Raw genomic sequence first — 17,849 nt, forward strand, 5'->3', positions numbered from 1 at the left:
TGAAGATAGAACAGTTGTGCTTTATTTAGCAGCAGAACACGGAAACAAAGAATGACTGGCACAGGTAAAACAGTCCAACACAGACAGTTTGTGTAACACATTCTGCAAAAAGCAACCTTTAATATTGTTTACAAACAGTAAAACAGCAACAAAATGAAAAAGCCACCTGTGTATTTAAGAAAACGTAGTTTAGAGATCCCACAGCAGGTGAAGTAAATGTGCTAAACAATTTTGTCAATAACAAAAAAATCATAGTGTACATAATACACTATATATATTCAATTTGACAAGATTTAGATCATTTTATCTATACTCCCAATGAAGAGGTCACGGTCAAACACTGAATATAGTGAGTGCTGTGTTAAACATTCCTGCTGTACATAAAATGTTGGGGCCAGTAAACAAAAGGTGAAAAAAAAAACACCTCAATTGAGGGGAAAAAGTGCTTTTAAAATAAGTGGGGAAAGCAGCACCTAGCAAAGCAGCTGTGAAGCACCAGCCTTTAGTGTTACACAAATGTTGTGTAATGACTGTAGATGCCTGCTGCCTCAAGCCTTAAAGAATCATATCAGCATCTTCCTCATTACTTTAACTAGAATATTCTTTGTGTACTCTAAACTGGTTATGCATACACTGTTAAAATAGGCCTCTGTGAATTATTACAAAATGAAAATAATCTATATATTTTATGATAGTTTTCCTTTGCTAGCAGAAAATATTATTTGGAAGATCTTTTACAAATTGTTGACACCTGCAGAAATTAGAAAATATTTCATACAGCTATTCTGGTAGACAAGAGATAATTGCAACCCCTCAATGTATAGTGCTTTGACATGAAGATTTCAGTGTGATTCCCAGTCTTTACATGGCCTCTGGTTGTGCAGCACTGGGGCAATAGAGGACTAACACTACAACAAAGCCACCGGGACAGGGTGTGCGCATGCCCATAGCAACACGGGGAACACTCAACCTTACATCCGTGGTTCCCAACATGGCCTGTGGAGACCTGGGCACAGCCCACAGCTCATATTCTACCTCCCAACACACTGAACCAGATCATCTGAAGCTGTGTGTCCCTTAAATACAGGAGTTAAGTGGGCTGTGAGATGGGATAAACAAAAATATGGCCCAGATAAAGGTCTCAAACTGAATTCAAACCTCCACTTTAGAGCATAACCAGGTGAAAGGAGTCCCTCTTTGTCCTGACATTAATGAGCCAGGGTTCCATTACAGACCAGTGGGATTTGTCCTAAGGGTGGAGACACACTCCCAGCTAGCTGTTCTCACGTCTCTCTCAACAGGAAGATGCATACAGACCTCCATAACAAAGTATTACCTCCTTCCAAGCGTATGCGTTATAATTAATGAAATAAAAATGACATAGTACCGCTAAAGCCATATGACACCCAAAATCAGCGTTCACTCCAAGACAACAAAATAGAAATGTTCTATTAAGGCGCTACATGTAGAAATATAGCGGTCAAAAGCCTTCAGCTTTCATAGTACGCTATTATGTTTACAATTTTGAACGGAATAGTTTTCTTTTCGGAACTACTGGAGCTATAGGCACAAACTATATTTCTACAAAATGAGAGAATAAAATCTTCTACATCGAGCTCCATTAACATTATTCAGTGTTTGTCATGCTGCACACCACAGATGCCCTTTGTGGAGGGGGGGGCAACATTCAACTTAATGGCATACAAGTGTCAGGCAAGGATTTTGTTCCCATAGCTCCATTGAATCTTGTTTTTGGCATCTGCTTTAATAAGCATTGTTGACAAAATATCAAAGCAGAAAACAAAACGAACGAAGGAAAAAAATGATAAAACTTCCTCCCCAGTTTTCTAGACCATCGACCTGGGCTATATAATAGTTTGAGGAAAATGTAATTAACAGAACAATGCATCTATATATAGATATCATATCTGACCTTTAACCTGTAGCATCCCTCTCCGTCCTTGACTGCAAAACAGCATAAGATAATTTGTCGCACTTTGTGTTATTGACCATATGAAGAGATGGTCAATAACAGTGTTAGCTGAGCCTTGGGTATGTGTGTGTATGAGAGCTGACTCAGTGGTCAATCTCACTGTGTGAAAAGAGCAAGTAGGACACGACAGGCAGACTAGCTCACCGCCTCCTAATGGGGTGTTTCTACCTGACCACCTGTAGAAGCACTGTACCCATGAGATCAGCTCTAGTGCAGGGCCACCAGGATCAGCCTGGAGGATCCCCACACTGGTGCAAAAGTTTCAGAAAGAGATACCGGTTGGCTACCAGATACCAGAGGCAGAGGAGAGAACTTCCCTCCTGAAGTCTCCCTACACCTGATGTTTTCAGCACCTGGCCAGGAACCAACACAATATGCCTTTAACAATCTATTCAAAGCACGTTGAGAGAAATCAAACAGCATGGAGCATTTGTTTTGGTTTTCGGTTACTGGATGACGGGGAGAGGCAGAGGGAGAAGAGAGGAGTGGAGGAGTTTGGGGGCATTGCGGTGCAGGGGAGAGGTGGCCAACGCCTGCTCCTCAGTGGGGTTCTGGGTCGTGGGCAGTCATCACCTCGGGCTGCTCCAGCATTGGCTCTGCGTTCGGCACAGGGTGAGAGACGTCCCCCAGCTCACTGGATGACCCCTCGGGGCTCATCTTGGTCTGCAGTGCAAATACGTGACACATAAATATATACGAAAATACATGATATGAGTGAAGTGTAACATATATAAACAAATAAATTAAAGGAGGAATACGTTTTTTTTTCCCCCCAGTGATTATTCACTTCTAAAACAGCCACTATACCTGACCTCTACTGGCCTGGATATTTCAGAGTAGTTTTTCATAGTAAATCTATTTTAAATATGGCGGACTTCCTGTGGGGAGCCCACTCTATGGAGTACAACCTTGTTCATTTGAGGCCTACAAAGAAATTAGACTATCCCATGTGAGCTAAACGTTATGCTGTAAAACAATGAATGAAGTTCATGAATATTATTTGCTACCTTTGGGAAGTAAAATTGACTTGCTCTTTAACATGTATGCTCTATTACCTTTAAAGTATCCACTTTCTCCTCAAATGACTTGAAGGTTGGAGTGTTCCTGCAAGAAATGGGGACATATGGACATTGATGTGCATACCAGTCACCAAGGAATCAAACAACATGACAAACAGGTCCACTGCAGTTTCTAATTGGATGTGGACTAGCTAGGAGCGAGTTGGAGAAACAAGGGAGAGAAGGTTTTCTAGCAAGCTGCCATCCTGGATGAGGGGGCCTCCCAAGACTCAGGGCTGCGGTGAGAGATAATGCCAGAGAGATGATCATCAGGGAGTGGCTTACCTCATCACTGGCATGCTAGCAGAATGCTGTATGGAGCGTATGCTAGCGGTCAGCAGTAAGGAAGATGAGAAAGAGAGGGGTTAGCCACGTCACTCAGCCATTAAGAGTAGTGTGGGTCAAAGTCTGATGTTTACATGAGTTTTTAACTCAACTCTCTCCAACTTAAACGAGACAGGAAACGATACCAACTCAGTACGGGTTTGCGGGTAGGTCTTATATCCACAAGTACAACAGGTTCAAGGCTACAGTGCTAGCTTGTCTGACACAGTTTAAACCATAACTGGTGAAAACAGATCCTGGCTATACTATTAAGTAATGAGAGAGAACTATGGATAAATGTGGATGGACAGATTTAGATGTGTTCATCTAGAAAATCGGTTCATCGGCCCTGTGGCCAGTTAGAGATCAAGCAGAGGATCAGTCCTGAGAGCACACGGATTAAACCACAGCTCATGTGTATGCAAACACAGCCTGCTGGGTGTGCTCACACAGACAGAGTTGAACCTTTGGTTTGGGAGGATAAACATATTCAAATCACTATTTAAAAACAAAAGCACGCACACACACAAAAGTAAGAAAAAACAAACATGAAAATGTTATGGTTATACTAATGGCCCACAAATCATTCTCAGCACAATCTAAACGTACAGAACAGCAGCATCCACACATCCACGAGCACAGAGGAACATGCAGAGAACAAGCATGCGCAGCGCAGACGTTACAGAAACAGGATGAAGAACATCTGATGAACTTCACACAGGTACAGAAGTGCATGCAGGAAACCTCAAGAGAACTCATCACACAACTGATCGATGCTGCATCTGTAATGACTCGGTCAAGTTCGTCTTACCTAAAATAATTGGAAAATGACTGTAATCTGTAAATGTGACAGACCGCATTAGCAAACAAAAAGAAAATGCACTGAAACACCATTGAATACCTGCGTGAGCTGATGTACCGTTTGAAAGCCCTCAAGGCTGGACTATACAGGGCCTTGGCAGGTTTGGTTTTTGTTTGTTTTATTTCTTCTTCAACAGTTGCTCATTTACCGTTAGTATCATGTTGAACACCACACGATGAGGGAGGCTGGTCAAAGACCCCCGTTATTAGGTACATATTATGGAGTTCTCACTCACATGCTCCTGGTTCGACAGAGGGCAGTGAACAGCAGAGGTCTAATGTAAATGTGCGGGGTTGTCTGCCCAGGTCTTCCTCACCTGACATCCTCCAGCTTCCGGGTGATGGCGGTGCCCACGCTGGAAAACGCCGCTGTGGCCTTCTGCCCTGCCTGCGACAACGTCTCGGAGGTCTTCCTGTACCTGCGTACACAAGGCCAGAGGTGGGACGTTGTGGAAGCACGAACCATCGGCGAGCTACGAGACGCTCCCCTTCCGTTAAGAGTGACGGACGGCTACAGACGGGGCAGGTCCTCGGCCCGGTGGGCGGGGGGGTACGTACGCGGTGGAGGTGGTGACCTCCTGCCAGCCCTTGCTCAGGTTCTGCCGGAGCTCGTTGAGCGGGGTGATGCCCAGCTTGCGCTTGATCTCGGCCACCTGCTTCTCCTTCGACGCCAGCACTTGAGAGAGAGTCTGGATCTCCTCCTCCACCTGCGGAGCACAGGGATCAGGGTGCGGATGTAGCCGGGGGAAACACGACGGCCGCAAACCGATAACTTAGCGCTGTATCCGGGCGGAGCGAACGGGGGACGTACCGCCGGCCGTGCTTATTCAACCTCGTGAAATCCATTAAATGCACTACAGAGGTGCTACATTACAATAGTTCACCTTTACAATGCACGCCGTCGGTCACAGACAACCGGGTCAGGGAGAGAGGCTGCCACTGAGCGAGGGTATCGGCGTGTCCTTGAAAACGTTACATTCACCAGCTGCAATCGAAGTTAACTCGTCTCTGTTCGACCTTCTCCGAGCAAAACCCCCCCAGCACGGATAAGCAGCAGCCGGGACGTGTGAGGGACTGTGGGAATGGGCTGCAGACCTTGGCCAGCTCGGTGCGAAGCTCCTCTTGTTCCTCTGCGGTGAAGACTTCGTTAGGGCCCGTCTGGTCCGCCGAGTTCGCCGCGTCCTCCCCCACTTCTGCTACGCCGTCTGCTCCCGGAATACCTGGATCGGCAAAAATCATACTCAGCCTTCGAGCCATTCGACGTTATCGACCCGACACGTGGGCCTTCTTTAAGCTCAGAAGCAAATTGCATGAAAAGTGCATTTGCCTTTACAGCAAGTTGATCTTCAGCTCTGCTCACCCATTGTGATATGGAGGGATGACATGGACAGATTTGGGCTTGCACGGCTAGATTAGGAAGACGGCCTTCAAAGTCAGGGAGGGCAGCGCAGTGAGGATATAAACACGGGCTGGATTACAGCTCTCTATTTAGAGCGCGCTGCTACAGGAGCATCACTCTCGGATCCCCCCCCGGCACACTGGATGACATGCAGCATAAATAATTCACAATCCTGATGAAAGACGACCAAAAAAGGCCACGGCGTCGTCACAAGGATTAGAGAGTGGAAGCAGCAGGCAAAACTGGCTACGTTAACACAACCTAGTAAAACTTGAGCAATCGATGCAATAGCTTGATCGGGATTAGAAAACCTTATAAACGCCTCGATCGTTGAAGAGTAATCTGACTGACCTCAGTCACGGAATGAGTGGAATTTTAATCAAATCAAAAGGATATTGAAATGATGACTTAAAGTTGGAATACTGGCCATGAAACCTCTTGAATTGGACAGTTTTCACAATAGCTACCTTTACATTTTCTTCTGTAAATAGCCGCTTAATTCCTATTGAGCAACAAAAACAGAGCCTACTGTTGTGGTGTGGATAATTATGCAAATGCTGAATACTGTTATTATATAGTAATATATTGTGTATAATAAACAGTTATTAAGGTTCAGTTGTCAGAGGATTCAAATAAAGTTCTGAACCACAAGGCCATTACAAGGAGGTTACTGTAGTACCTCACCTTGTAATGTTCAGCAAATGGGTAACAGACGGCGTATGGCTGAGCCTGCCGCATTTCAGGAAATTAAAAAATATATAATAAAAAAATCACAAGTTAGCGGTTCTATACTTATGTTGAAGGGACTTTGTCATGTTTAATTTTTATGCTAATCTTAGCACAAGTTTAAACTCATCTGCACAAAAACGGTTAGCTTGGATTTCAGCTATTGTAGATGTAGGCTACATGGATGATTTCAGACGCTTATGGTGAATTGCTGTGTTTAGAATACATGTCAACAGTTCTTAACAACTCCAATCAACATGAACTCATATGAAGTGACAGAAATCTCTGTATATAAACGCAGCCACTGTTTTTGCCCATTGCAAGTAAAGCTGCTAGCTAGTCCACCTCTTAGCGGAAATATTCTTCCGCATGTCCTATAAGTGCAACCCCGCTGCCAGAAGGAGAAGAATGTCATGAGATCTTTCAGTTTGAGCTCATGACTTATCAGCTAACTGACTGCTTATCTTTTCTCAGCATGAGGACTGGACCCACCCAATACGACTGGCCAAACCTAATCTCACATCAGCTCAGAGCAGAGATAAAAAAGACCCCAGTGTGCAGCTCATCCCACAGACCTGCCAATGCAGCTTTCCACAAAACGACTCTTACTCTCCGGCCATGTTTCACCAATCTGTAATAGAAGTCATTAGTACAAAGAACTAGTGTTTTGGGAAAAGGAAGTGTACTGGTTGGCCGTTAGCACCATGAATCAGACCGAGCATGTCAAATAAATAAATAAATAAAAGGCCCCTCCCAAAATCTCCCACCACATGCTCTTAGTATCCCTAATAAGGACCATGTAATTCCCATCTGTCCAGAAGTGTTGGGGAGGGCCTTAAAGAATCTGCATGTGAGGAATATAAATATAATATACGGTAAATATAAAGCCTCATCAGGCAGACAAAACTGAGGATGCGGTTTTGTTAGCTTCTTGCGAAATATATTTTGGGACAAACTGGGGGTGCAACTTCCTACACCATCTTACTCATACAGTAATTACCAAATTTCCAAAACTAGTCAGGACTTTTTAAAAATTGTATAAAAGAATGAATTTAATGAGTCAGCCTTGTACAGTCTCGAAAAGAAATGAGAATTATTAGAGAAAGAAATTAGGGCTATGAGACAAACTGTGGTCCAGTTTCTGTCTCTAATTTCCTCATTTCCATAGTGCCGTTAATCAAGACACATCTTTGACACCTCACCACAATGACCCACTTCAGCTCCGCCCACAAGATCTCTGCGTAGTCACACGGCAGTGCAACACATGCCATGCCTTTACCTCGGAGCGGTAGATTCTTACATGTAAACACTTTCATCCTCCAGATGTAAGCATTTAATGTGGGGCAGGAACTATAACTGTACTGTTCCATAGCCTGTTCAAGGGCATCTCAGGAAAGGGCTGATAAACAACTGAGGTTAGAAAAGGGGAAACGGAGTGGAAGTGTCCCCTGCCCCCACTACGCCCACTCTGGACCGGAAGTGAGGAACAGAGCCTTGAATTTAATGTAGGACATTATTAATATTTGTGCTCCTAGATGGACTCCCCCAACCACACACACATACACACCTCCATTGTTATTTTAGAGTAGGACGAGAGTGGTTGAGTGGTACCGATTACCCAGGTGATATATGAGGTTAAGGCATGTCAAAGAAATGGCTGCAAGCTGGACCACAGATAAGACACACAAAGGACAAGCTGAGTCCTACAGACAGTGTCAAGTGTTGCCACGCATCCGAGTCCAGCTCTTTGGGGGTTTTTCGGTTTCGTTTCCTGTGACCTCACATAACGTCTTCTCTTTATGAAAAGTGATCAAATAGACATTTGCCTTGACCATCTACGCTGGCTGAAAGGATGAGATTGAGAGATTTGGATGCTCGGCAACCAAGTGAGTAAAAATCCACCCAGCCCAAGCTCCATGGTGACTATAGAAGATACCAGCGAAAGCTCCAGCGGAACCAGCCAGGAACTATTTGCAGTGCGGGGAGATACTGGCATAAGCGTTCACCTCCTGCTGCCTGGTCAATTAGACTGATGGAGCAGCACGTAAGCACTTCAAAATGTTTGGAGAAATGACTTAATTCACATTTAACTTGCGTTACATTCACCAGCTATCAATTTTGTAAGTACCCATATTAATAAAAATAAAAAAATAAAAGTACCATCTTAAAATGCATAACCACAATAAGCACATAGAATTTGCACTCATATGAATGACATCAGCTGGAAAGATTTAGTCCATGTTTGTTAAATGGCTGAACTGCGGGTTTACCAGGGCATTGAAAGGCAGCCCCCCCCCCGAGGTCCATCACCTGATCATCAGTTGTGCCTGACGGGACCTGACAGCATCAGAGTTCAGCCAGACGTTCAACACTGTGCATGTTCTGAACGGCAGTGTTTATTCTCCATCACTTCTCCACACTCAGTCACTAGCTCATGGTCTGCACCTCCTAAACACACAGTGATACACCACATGTCCACGCCCAACGTCCATACTACATGCATTCACGAGTGCATGCACACACACACACACACACACACACACACACACACACACACGATACCTCTATAATGCATTACTGGTGAGCTGGGTGGGGTGCAGGTCTCTTTGGTAGACAGGTAAAAGTAATTGGCATTAACTCCTTGCTCAAAACTGAAGGGAGACGTGTATTCCTCCATAGGATCCATTCTGTCAGCATTCAGGAGTCAGTATTCAGGAGTCATGTGCTGCTCTGCCTTTGTTCACTGCATCTTCTGACCCTCTCCTCTTATGCTAGCTTCCAGAGTGTGTGCGTGTTTCCAAGCCAGCATTGCTAGATTGCCCACAGTGCCCTGGGCTGCAGGCTCACATGACGAGCAGGCCCAGCTAGCTTTAGCGGCGTGTTAATGAGTTACCTCTGCTGCACACGCTACTTCGGTTACAGATGGCAGCTCCCGGCTCTAATCTCCATGGCAGCTGGTGACTGAGGACATTCGTAACTAAACAGCAGACAGAAGCTCATCCCTTAAAGCAGGGGTCTGGGCAGTCGAATATGTAACTGCTGCCCCTGCCATACCTGGCTCCCTACAGCCATCTTGTATTTCACGTTACATTACTCATGAGAAGCACTCTGTAATCTCCAGTGGCCCAGATAAACAAGCAATAATCCACCAATCAATTAATGTGCTTTTCTCGCCTATTATAATAAAAATTACATACAAAAGATATCTATACTGATCTACACTATAATAATTTCAGAATCCCATGAAATTAATGTTGTGATTGTGCTGGAAAAAGTAGATGTTTCAATGTTGTAACAAATTCTAAACCCAGTCATTTCCTGATGAGTGAAAAATCACCCGTCTCTCCTGCCCTCCAAGGCCACAGTTAAGCACCATTCCAGAGTGTTTGCGTAATACTGCAAACACTCTTTTCAAATGGGCACATGCAGAAAATGGCAGACATAAGAAAGACATCAAATGTTTCTGTAACACAATTTAGAGACAGTGCTGGGCCGAGAGGCGACGCCATTATCCATTGTTCACATCTGACGACATGATGTACCAGCATTGTGAAGATGGTCTCAATGCTAATAGCAGGGTTCACCCTGCCCGATATAACTGCAGTGTCTGCTTTAAATGTCGAAAACTAGATTTATTACTTAGTACTTACCTGGAAATCAAACTTGAATATATTTCATTGGAAGTCCTTCCAATGAAAAACCATGAGCTATTACCATCTTCTCTGTAATCAGTTTCCATTTAATGTTTTTTACAACCTTTTACATTAAAATGCCAAAATGCACTTTATTTAGACTTAATTGATGTAGGCATTTAAAAATAATTACAATAATGCCTTATATTGCTGTTATTTTGTCTATCTCCAACATATCACAAGAAAAATTTATGGCAGTGGATGAAAAGGTATTTTCCCACACAACATTTAAACAACACAACATAAAAATATATACCGGTATATAAACTGCCTAGTCAACAAATTAAAGGCTTTAGTGACCACGTTATTTTAAACAGAGGATATCAAACAATGTCACACCAGGCTGAAGTGATTAAAAAAAATTATTAAATGTGTATAAAATGTGGCATGGATAGCTTGTATAGTTGTAATGTATATTATACAGTACACCCCACTGCCATGTTTCCTTGCAGCCATCATTAGACCCATGTATATATTCCATGTACACATTGTTATGTGTTAGACACACTGCCCAACCCCATGACAAGGTTCAACCTGATGTTAGTAGAATACAATAATTGCACAGGATGTGGCAGCCATTAACTGCCATTATTCTAAAGCTAAAGCTAACGTAACCTATTTAAAAAGCATTTTGTAGCCACTTATTTTAATTGATTAGTGCTAGATAATTAACATTAAAAGCAGCTGAACTCCCTGACAGACGGCTGCCCCACTAAGTGCGTATACAAGGAAGGTGGATCCCAAAAACTGTGTGAACATATTATATTTTATCATGTTATATTATTTCCCATAGAAAAGATCTGAGATTGATAGTAGACACATTTCAGGAAGTATACCCTAGTTTTGAACACAAGTAATTTGAGTCATGTGTGCACTATTCTAAGCCACATGAGTCTAGTTAGCTATAATCTGTCAATATTCTTCGTAGTTAATCATGTAATCAGCTGTGTATTCCAGAGTTTAATTATAGGTGGTCTGGCAGTAGCAGATTATCTCTCAGTTTAAAACAGTTCACACTGATCGACAATGAGTTGTAGATGTGAAATCTGCTCTTAATAACTGAGGTTTTTTTTAAACAATTCTTTCTGTACTGAGGTCTTTTTGCTATGCCTTTGGTTCCAGATACCAAACAGAATAGTCTTCGCTACACATCTAGGAGAAAAGAAAAGCAGTTTCTGGCAGAGTCGTGGTAAAAATGCAAATTTATGGAAATCTGCTGATAGTTCCCACTGACTGTCAGGCTTCTTATTCCAGATCTACTTTCATAGCTTATTCTACAAGGACACCGACCTACATAACATCATCACTAAACATTTATTTTGACCATGTAATAATTACTGGCAAAAAAACTGTGCAGCAACAACCACACCGCACCCACACAGACACCAAGGGTGAAATACACTTTGCCCTTGAGCACGGTCGTGGCTGTGTGTGGGTTTTCAAAAACCCGGATATTTGCTTTGCAGAGAGGTCCTTGATGGCCTCTAGCCAGACCATGCATCACTCAGTTTGTGTAACAAAAAGATATGTACACATGCACATGCCCAGATGTTGCAATACAGACACACCCGTAGTCTTATCCAACAAATTTAATTGCGAAAATCCTTTCCCAACTATGAATTTGGATTGCAGCCCCACTTCTTTACAGCAAGTTCAGACCCATCACTCCATTACCCAAGAGACCATGAGGGGGGAAAAGGCCCGTGTCAAGAAATACACTTCTCCATTGAAACACAGTTCTGCTTTAAAAGAGAAGTTGGCAGTACAAGAGGAAGAAAACTACAGTTGCGTTATTGTTTAAGCTCATACCGATCGATAGCGCACTTTTGCACCTCTCACGGTTACGGTTAGCATCTTAAAAATGCCAATAAGGGCACAAACGAGTAATCTTCATATTTTCTTAGTTATGCAGTTCGAATCAATAAATGAAAAAACATTTTTACAGCTGCCTCCAACACTCCATAACTGAGATCCCTATGATTTTCATTCACTTTACCATTTAGGGAAGGAACACATACACACATATACACACACACACACACACACACACACACACACTCTATTCAGAAACAAACTGAAACAAAGCAGACCCTCAAAAGGTCTTTAACGCTCCATGGCATCCAGTCAATTAACACATTGTACATTTATCCTCTAAATGGAAACTTAAATGAAAGTCATACGAATCTCATACTAAAGTTCTCTCTCTGATGCACCGTGTCATATGATTTACCCATAATGTGAATCATGGGATATGTCTCACTTCCACACTCACGCTGTCCATCCAGGGTGGCCACGGCCACAGTAACTCTCGGAGGATCATGGGTCGTGACCTCAGAACGCCCCGCTACAAGCCAGCACAGACTGGTAAAGGTCGTCACAAGCATGCTCACATGCACCCACTCACCCAAAATCTATATCCACTTTGGTTTGTGATATTCGGAGTGAGTTTAGGTCAAATATGTCAGTCTATGGAAGAGGAGCTTGTTGTAAACCTCTACAAAAGACATGAAAGCAGCATTTAACTGATTAATTACAGATAGCTCAAGAGCTATTATTTCTAAAACACATACAGCCTATGAATCACACCCCGTAAGCCACTAAGAGCAGTGTGTGGCTGATATAAACTGCCAACAGCAATTCTTTTGCAATTTCATTGTATCCACTAACACCACCCCCTTACAATTAAATTTAAGCTTATGTATTTTTGTGTCTGGATGGATTGTTAGAAGGGTCCCTTAGGTGTACCCATGTTGCTTTCACTGGTACTGCCCCAGGACTGCACACCCAAAACATCCCACCGAGTGGTCAAACCAAACCAAAATAGCGAGAGCAAGTATGAGGAAGCATGGCTCTTTGCGTGCCTGTGCAGGCTGAATTGCAGTCTCAGCAAGCCAAAGAGCAGCTATGCCATACTCCTATGAGACGTAAAAGTAGCCCGATCTTAAGAAGGTGTAAAAAGGCAACATTCTGGCTCTGCTATTGTGAAATGTCAGACGATATGCAGCTATCACACAGAGTACAGTTCAATGCATGCCACTCCTACGATATTCATCTTAAAGCTAGGTGCTCCAGCTCTACATAAGCGGCAAACAGGACATATATGCTTTAGGACAGGCGTACTCAACTAAATTTGTCCGCGGTCCAATTTTGGCAGATACCTGTGACCTAAGGTCCGGAGCGGTGGGGGTGGCGAACGTAAGTTGTTGAGCGGGGGTGGCGAACGTACACTCGTGGCGGAGTGTTTTTTCAATAGCCCTGAAATAAATGCTACGGTTTTGTTTTGGTCCGTATCCAGTTAATCAGGAATGAGATTGGGTCCGGACAGGACTGCGTGCAGGTCTGCCAGTTGAGTACCCCTGCTTTAGGACATATATTGGCATGGCCTTTACAGCAACACTGTGTTCTTGTAATGCAACACAAAGTAATTAGCTTCAGCTATACTTCATTATTCCATCCAATGAAAAAGAAAGAGCTTAAGAGGGGTCAAAATGGTTGAAACTTGAATCATATCATATAACTCAAAGCATAATAAGAAATGTTTGAAATGAGCTATTTGCAACTTGCAACAAATGTGAAAACCATACAAAAGTTTTGGGTTCTACTCATTTGAGTGAGCAGACAAACCTTGGACAATCAATTTTTTCCACATGAAAGCTGATAAGTGTATTCACAGGTAACCAATACAAAACAGAAGGATAAGAAACAAAGTCGGTGTTGGCTCACATGGTGATGGATGTTTTGCTAGTTACATACAGTGATAAATACAATGGCAATATTTACAGCACCACTTTGGTTCTGTGTCAATTTAAGGGCGACTGCTTTAGTGGTGCAATCTTATTCCCATCCTAATCATTCCTCTAGCTTACCTGGTAGAGCAGGAAATGCAAGATGCAATCAACACCAGCGTCATGTGTTGAGTTCCCAAGGGAGCACACACAGACACACACACATACATACACACACTTTCACACAATGATAAAAATGCAAGTTATTCTCCAAATGCTGTAAATGCAGAAACAGTACACCATGTAAATGCTGGCACAACACTGGCGTTTATCAAGCGTAAATATGTATGTGGATATATATCTAGGTCATGCTGGGTGAAGAATCAATGGTCTGATGAGGGTACCGAGTGATGGCACTAGAAGAATTGCTAGGGTGGTGGTGCCTCACTCAAAACTAGATGCTTACATCTGAGCTCAGAGCCTAAGGTAAAAAAGAAAAACTTGAAATGTGCTTGCATTTTAAAGTCATGTAAATTACTTTATTGGACTATCATGTAAATAGTAGCACTGCCACAAGTACTTTTATCACGTTGCTCAAGTCCATTAATTTAGACCACTGATTTAGCAACACCGTCAAATTCTATAGTAGTTTCTATTCATTCTAGGGATGTAGGCCTAATTGTACGACTTCCTCTGTTCACCTTGTATCAACCGTGACCAATTCAATGGCTCAGGGAAAATAACTACACTACTGGACTCATGCTTCAGAATGTGATTTTAGGGCTTTACTTTAAATTGTAATCTCAATGAGATCCTAATTAAAAAATTAAATCATGCATGAATCCACTAAATACAAAAGCAGGATCCGTATCCCAATACACATCACCCCTTCAAACTAGAAGCCTTGCTAACGAGGTGCAGCCTGAGACGCAATCGCAATCCATACCTAGCAAAAAAAATAAATACACTCGCCAAAGAATTCAAAATTAAGGACTTTGCGCACCAGCTTTGGTGAGACGTGCACATGCAAAAATGTGAACTCAGCAGATGGCGTCCCTGCATGGAACATGGAGGTGGGGGGAGGAGGACATGACACCTCATGAAGGCACCACCTGGGATGGATGATAACAAGCAAGTCTGCACGGGAGCAAGGAACACAAATCAGAGGAAAAAACAAAAATAAACTAAGAGGGACACGTGCTAATTCATGTAGCACCTTTCCATCATCCTAAACTGCAAGAGTACCGTATTGGTTTGCTTTTAAAGGGTTGATGTATTGATGTGATGTACTCAGTATTAGTTTTTAAAGGGCCGATGTGGATATCGATACCGATTTTTAGAAAGTGCTACGGCTGATATTAGGTAAGGATGATATTAGGTTGTACTTTTACACGGTCCGTATCAGGAAATAAGAATAGTCCAAGTCTAAAGTTATGAAATGTTACATATACATTAACCGTATTTGTGTAAATCAGATGCAGCTAAAAATTGGACTAAAACGTAATGACATTACATTTTATGTGAGGACTGACTAAACATTAAAAAATGTTACTCTAGCATAAGTAATACTAGAAAACGGATTCAGGTTTCTTACCATTTTAAACAGGTAAACACAAAGCTAGAAGCAGTCCTACTGCAGTTGGTTGGCAATGTGTTTAGGATATCAGTACCACCTGTGTGTTCAGTCAGTCAATGCAGATATCCAGAGAAAAAAATATCACTGGCCAGAAATGTAAATAACAAAAGGCCACATTTAAAAGAAAAGGTCCCATGTACTTGCACCTCAAAACCACACAGGTTACAGTTACCTTGACCACAATGGTGACTACAGCCCTTCCAGATACTGTAGGCCTATCTACTAGGTTCAGGATCTGATACCATAACTCCACCAAGCTTCAAGAAAAAATAAGAAAAGTCACATTTAGATTAATGTATCCTTTCTGTCTTACAATGAGAAACAACAAATCTAGTGATATTTAATTTTTGCAGATTTAGCACCTTGCGAATAACTGTTGAACAGATCTGTGCAAATTTACACACACTTTGAGAGACGGTTGAACACACATATTGGGGTGTGATCCTATACAACCTTTCAACATATCTAACACTCAAAGTGTTGCACTAAAAAGCAAGAATGTGGATAGGCACACGAAAATTTTGCAAACATTCATAAACTTTATGAATATTCACTGTGAAAAATTAGCTCAGATCATAAGAAGGAATTGAAATCTTTATCATCCATTTTGTTTAGACAATGATATTAATCAAAGGCAGGATATTTTATAATAGTGATCCTTTGATAAGAACAGGCTTAATATCTATAGTTTCCATATAAAATTCTAACAAAAGCATATTTATTAAATCATGTGTAAGATATGCCGACGCCTAATCTCAACTCTTTTCATAGAATTTCTGCCCACTGATGTAGTCACATACTAGCTAAAGTTGTCATTTACATGGAAGAAAAGAAATCAAGGAACTCCGAGCGAACAGACATATTGTTTAGCACATTAAAGAAATGAGTTTCAATTTCTCAAAATCACACCAATGAATAATTGTATATTCTCTCTAGAATCAATTTGAGCTTGGAGCAGAGCTGCATAAAGACAAGATTCAATATGGAACAGAACATTCAGCTGTAAAACACTAGTCAAAGTCAAGCAGCTGTTATTAAAGCACCTTCTCACTCACACCACATCACACACCTTATTTTGGGTCACAATAAACCAACATTAATAATTTGACTCAACACTAAAAACAAACAAACCAAGCACACCTTCCTACATGTGGACATCTTGGTGACTAGCAAATTAGGGGCTACATGACATTTAACAAAAGGAAAACGCATCTCAGGGAACCCAAGCAAGCTATGAAGGACCAAAGATAACAAGAAACTCATCATCACTTATAATATGATCATGCTGTTGTGTGCTATGGGGAGAAACAGCTGAAATACTGCTGACAACAGGTCCAACCATTCACTGCAATAGCAGGCCTTCACTTCCCAGCAAATGAATGATGGCGCAATCTGTAAATGAGACTTTATTATTTAATAAGTATGCAAAAAGTAGTTAATTAACGAGTCAAAGTGAAAACATGTGCTTTTCCTTACTTCCTCGCTTACCTTCGTTGTTAGCTAGCTAGCCAGTTAAGTTTGCAGTTTAACCAATGCTGTCAAAAACGTCCCGTCAACGCAAAACTTCATAAACTTATTATTATTATTTATTATTATTATTATAACAACATTAAACACGTATTAGTAGCGCGCGTCGCTTCATCGTTGCCAACGCAACATGACTGATTTATAAATGTATCGATTATGTTAGCCAACTGCTAGCACCCAGCTAGCCAACCTTAGCTAACTCCGGGGAGAAATAAACAGGTAATAAGTTTTGTTTTGGCTAAATACCGAGCATGAACTGCACGCACACTGCACGTTTCAAAAACTACCTTTTGTCTATTACCTTTTTCAGAATCCTCCATTCTTCTGAGCACTTCAGAGGTTATTTTGTTCTCTAAATCCTCCCGAAAGCGCCACTTCACACCAGCTAGCTGTGTTGACCCCTCACGCGCTGCAGCTGGGTTTGTGTGAGTGGGGTGGGGTCGTGCGTGACGTCATCACGCAGCTCACGTAGAGATGTAAACAAAAAAGAAATGGGCACGTGGTAAAAACAGTTTCTTGCGTTTGTGTGTGTGTGTGTGTGTGTGTGTGTGTGTGTGTGTGTGTGTGTGTGTGTGTGTGTGTATGGGTGGGTGGGTGTGTTTTGAAGACTTCATTTTAACTTCAACAGTTAACTTCAAGGTTTAACTTTTACAGTAAATAACTAACTGATAATGGTATTACTTTATTTGACAATTATAAAATATAATGTCACGTTTGTATTTAAATATGGGCAACCTGCATCATGCATCATGGGCAAGCTGCGGACATGCCACGTGAAACAAGGTCTAACTCTGTCGTTCACAGCCTCAAAATCCCCATTTTACCAACACTGAAACAGGAAACAATGCTACAATGACACCGAAACAATTCCCGTCGTTACTAATCTGACAGTTAACCTGACAATGTAA

General features: G+C 42.1%; 1 protein-coding gene across 2 annotated transcripts; it reads right to left on the reverse strand.

Annotated features, from left to right (window-relative positions):
- tpd52 (tumor protein D52) lies at positions 1-17,400 on the reverse strand. 2 transcript variants are annotated; one of them, XM_077008636.1, is made up of 8 exons: positions 17,243-17,400; positions 5,332-5,456; positions 4,795-4,943; positions 4,554-4,655; positions 4,187-4,213; positions 3,337-3,378; positions 3,049-3,097; positions 1-2,656 (listed from the first exon to the last, which is right to left on the reverse strand). In XM_077008636.1, the coding sequence occupies exons 1-8, from the start codon at positions 17,259-17,261 to the stop codon at positions 2,534-2,536; spliced, it is 636 nt and encodes a 211-aa protein (XP_076864751.1). In that variant the 5' UTR covers positions 17,262-17,400; the 3' UTR covers positions 1-2,533. The 2 variants fall into 2 exon arrangements, with proteins under 2 accessions (XP_076864751.1, XP_076864750.1); XM_077008635.1 differs by lacking the exons at positions 3,337-3,378; positions 4,187-4,213.
- Between the last annotated feature and the right edge of the window lie 449 nt (positions 17,401-17,849).

Source organism: Brachyhypopomus gauderio, chromosome 6 (assembly GCF_052324685.1).
Source record: "Brachyhypopomus gauderio isolate BG-103 chromosome 6, BGAUD_0.2, whole genome shotgun sequence".
Taxonomy (NCBI): Eukaryota; Metazoa; Chordata; class Actinopteri; order Gymnotiformes; family Hypopomidae; genus Brachyhypopomus; species Brachyhypopomus gauderio.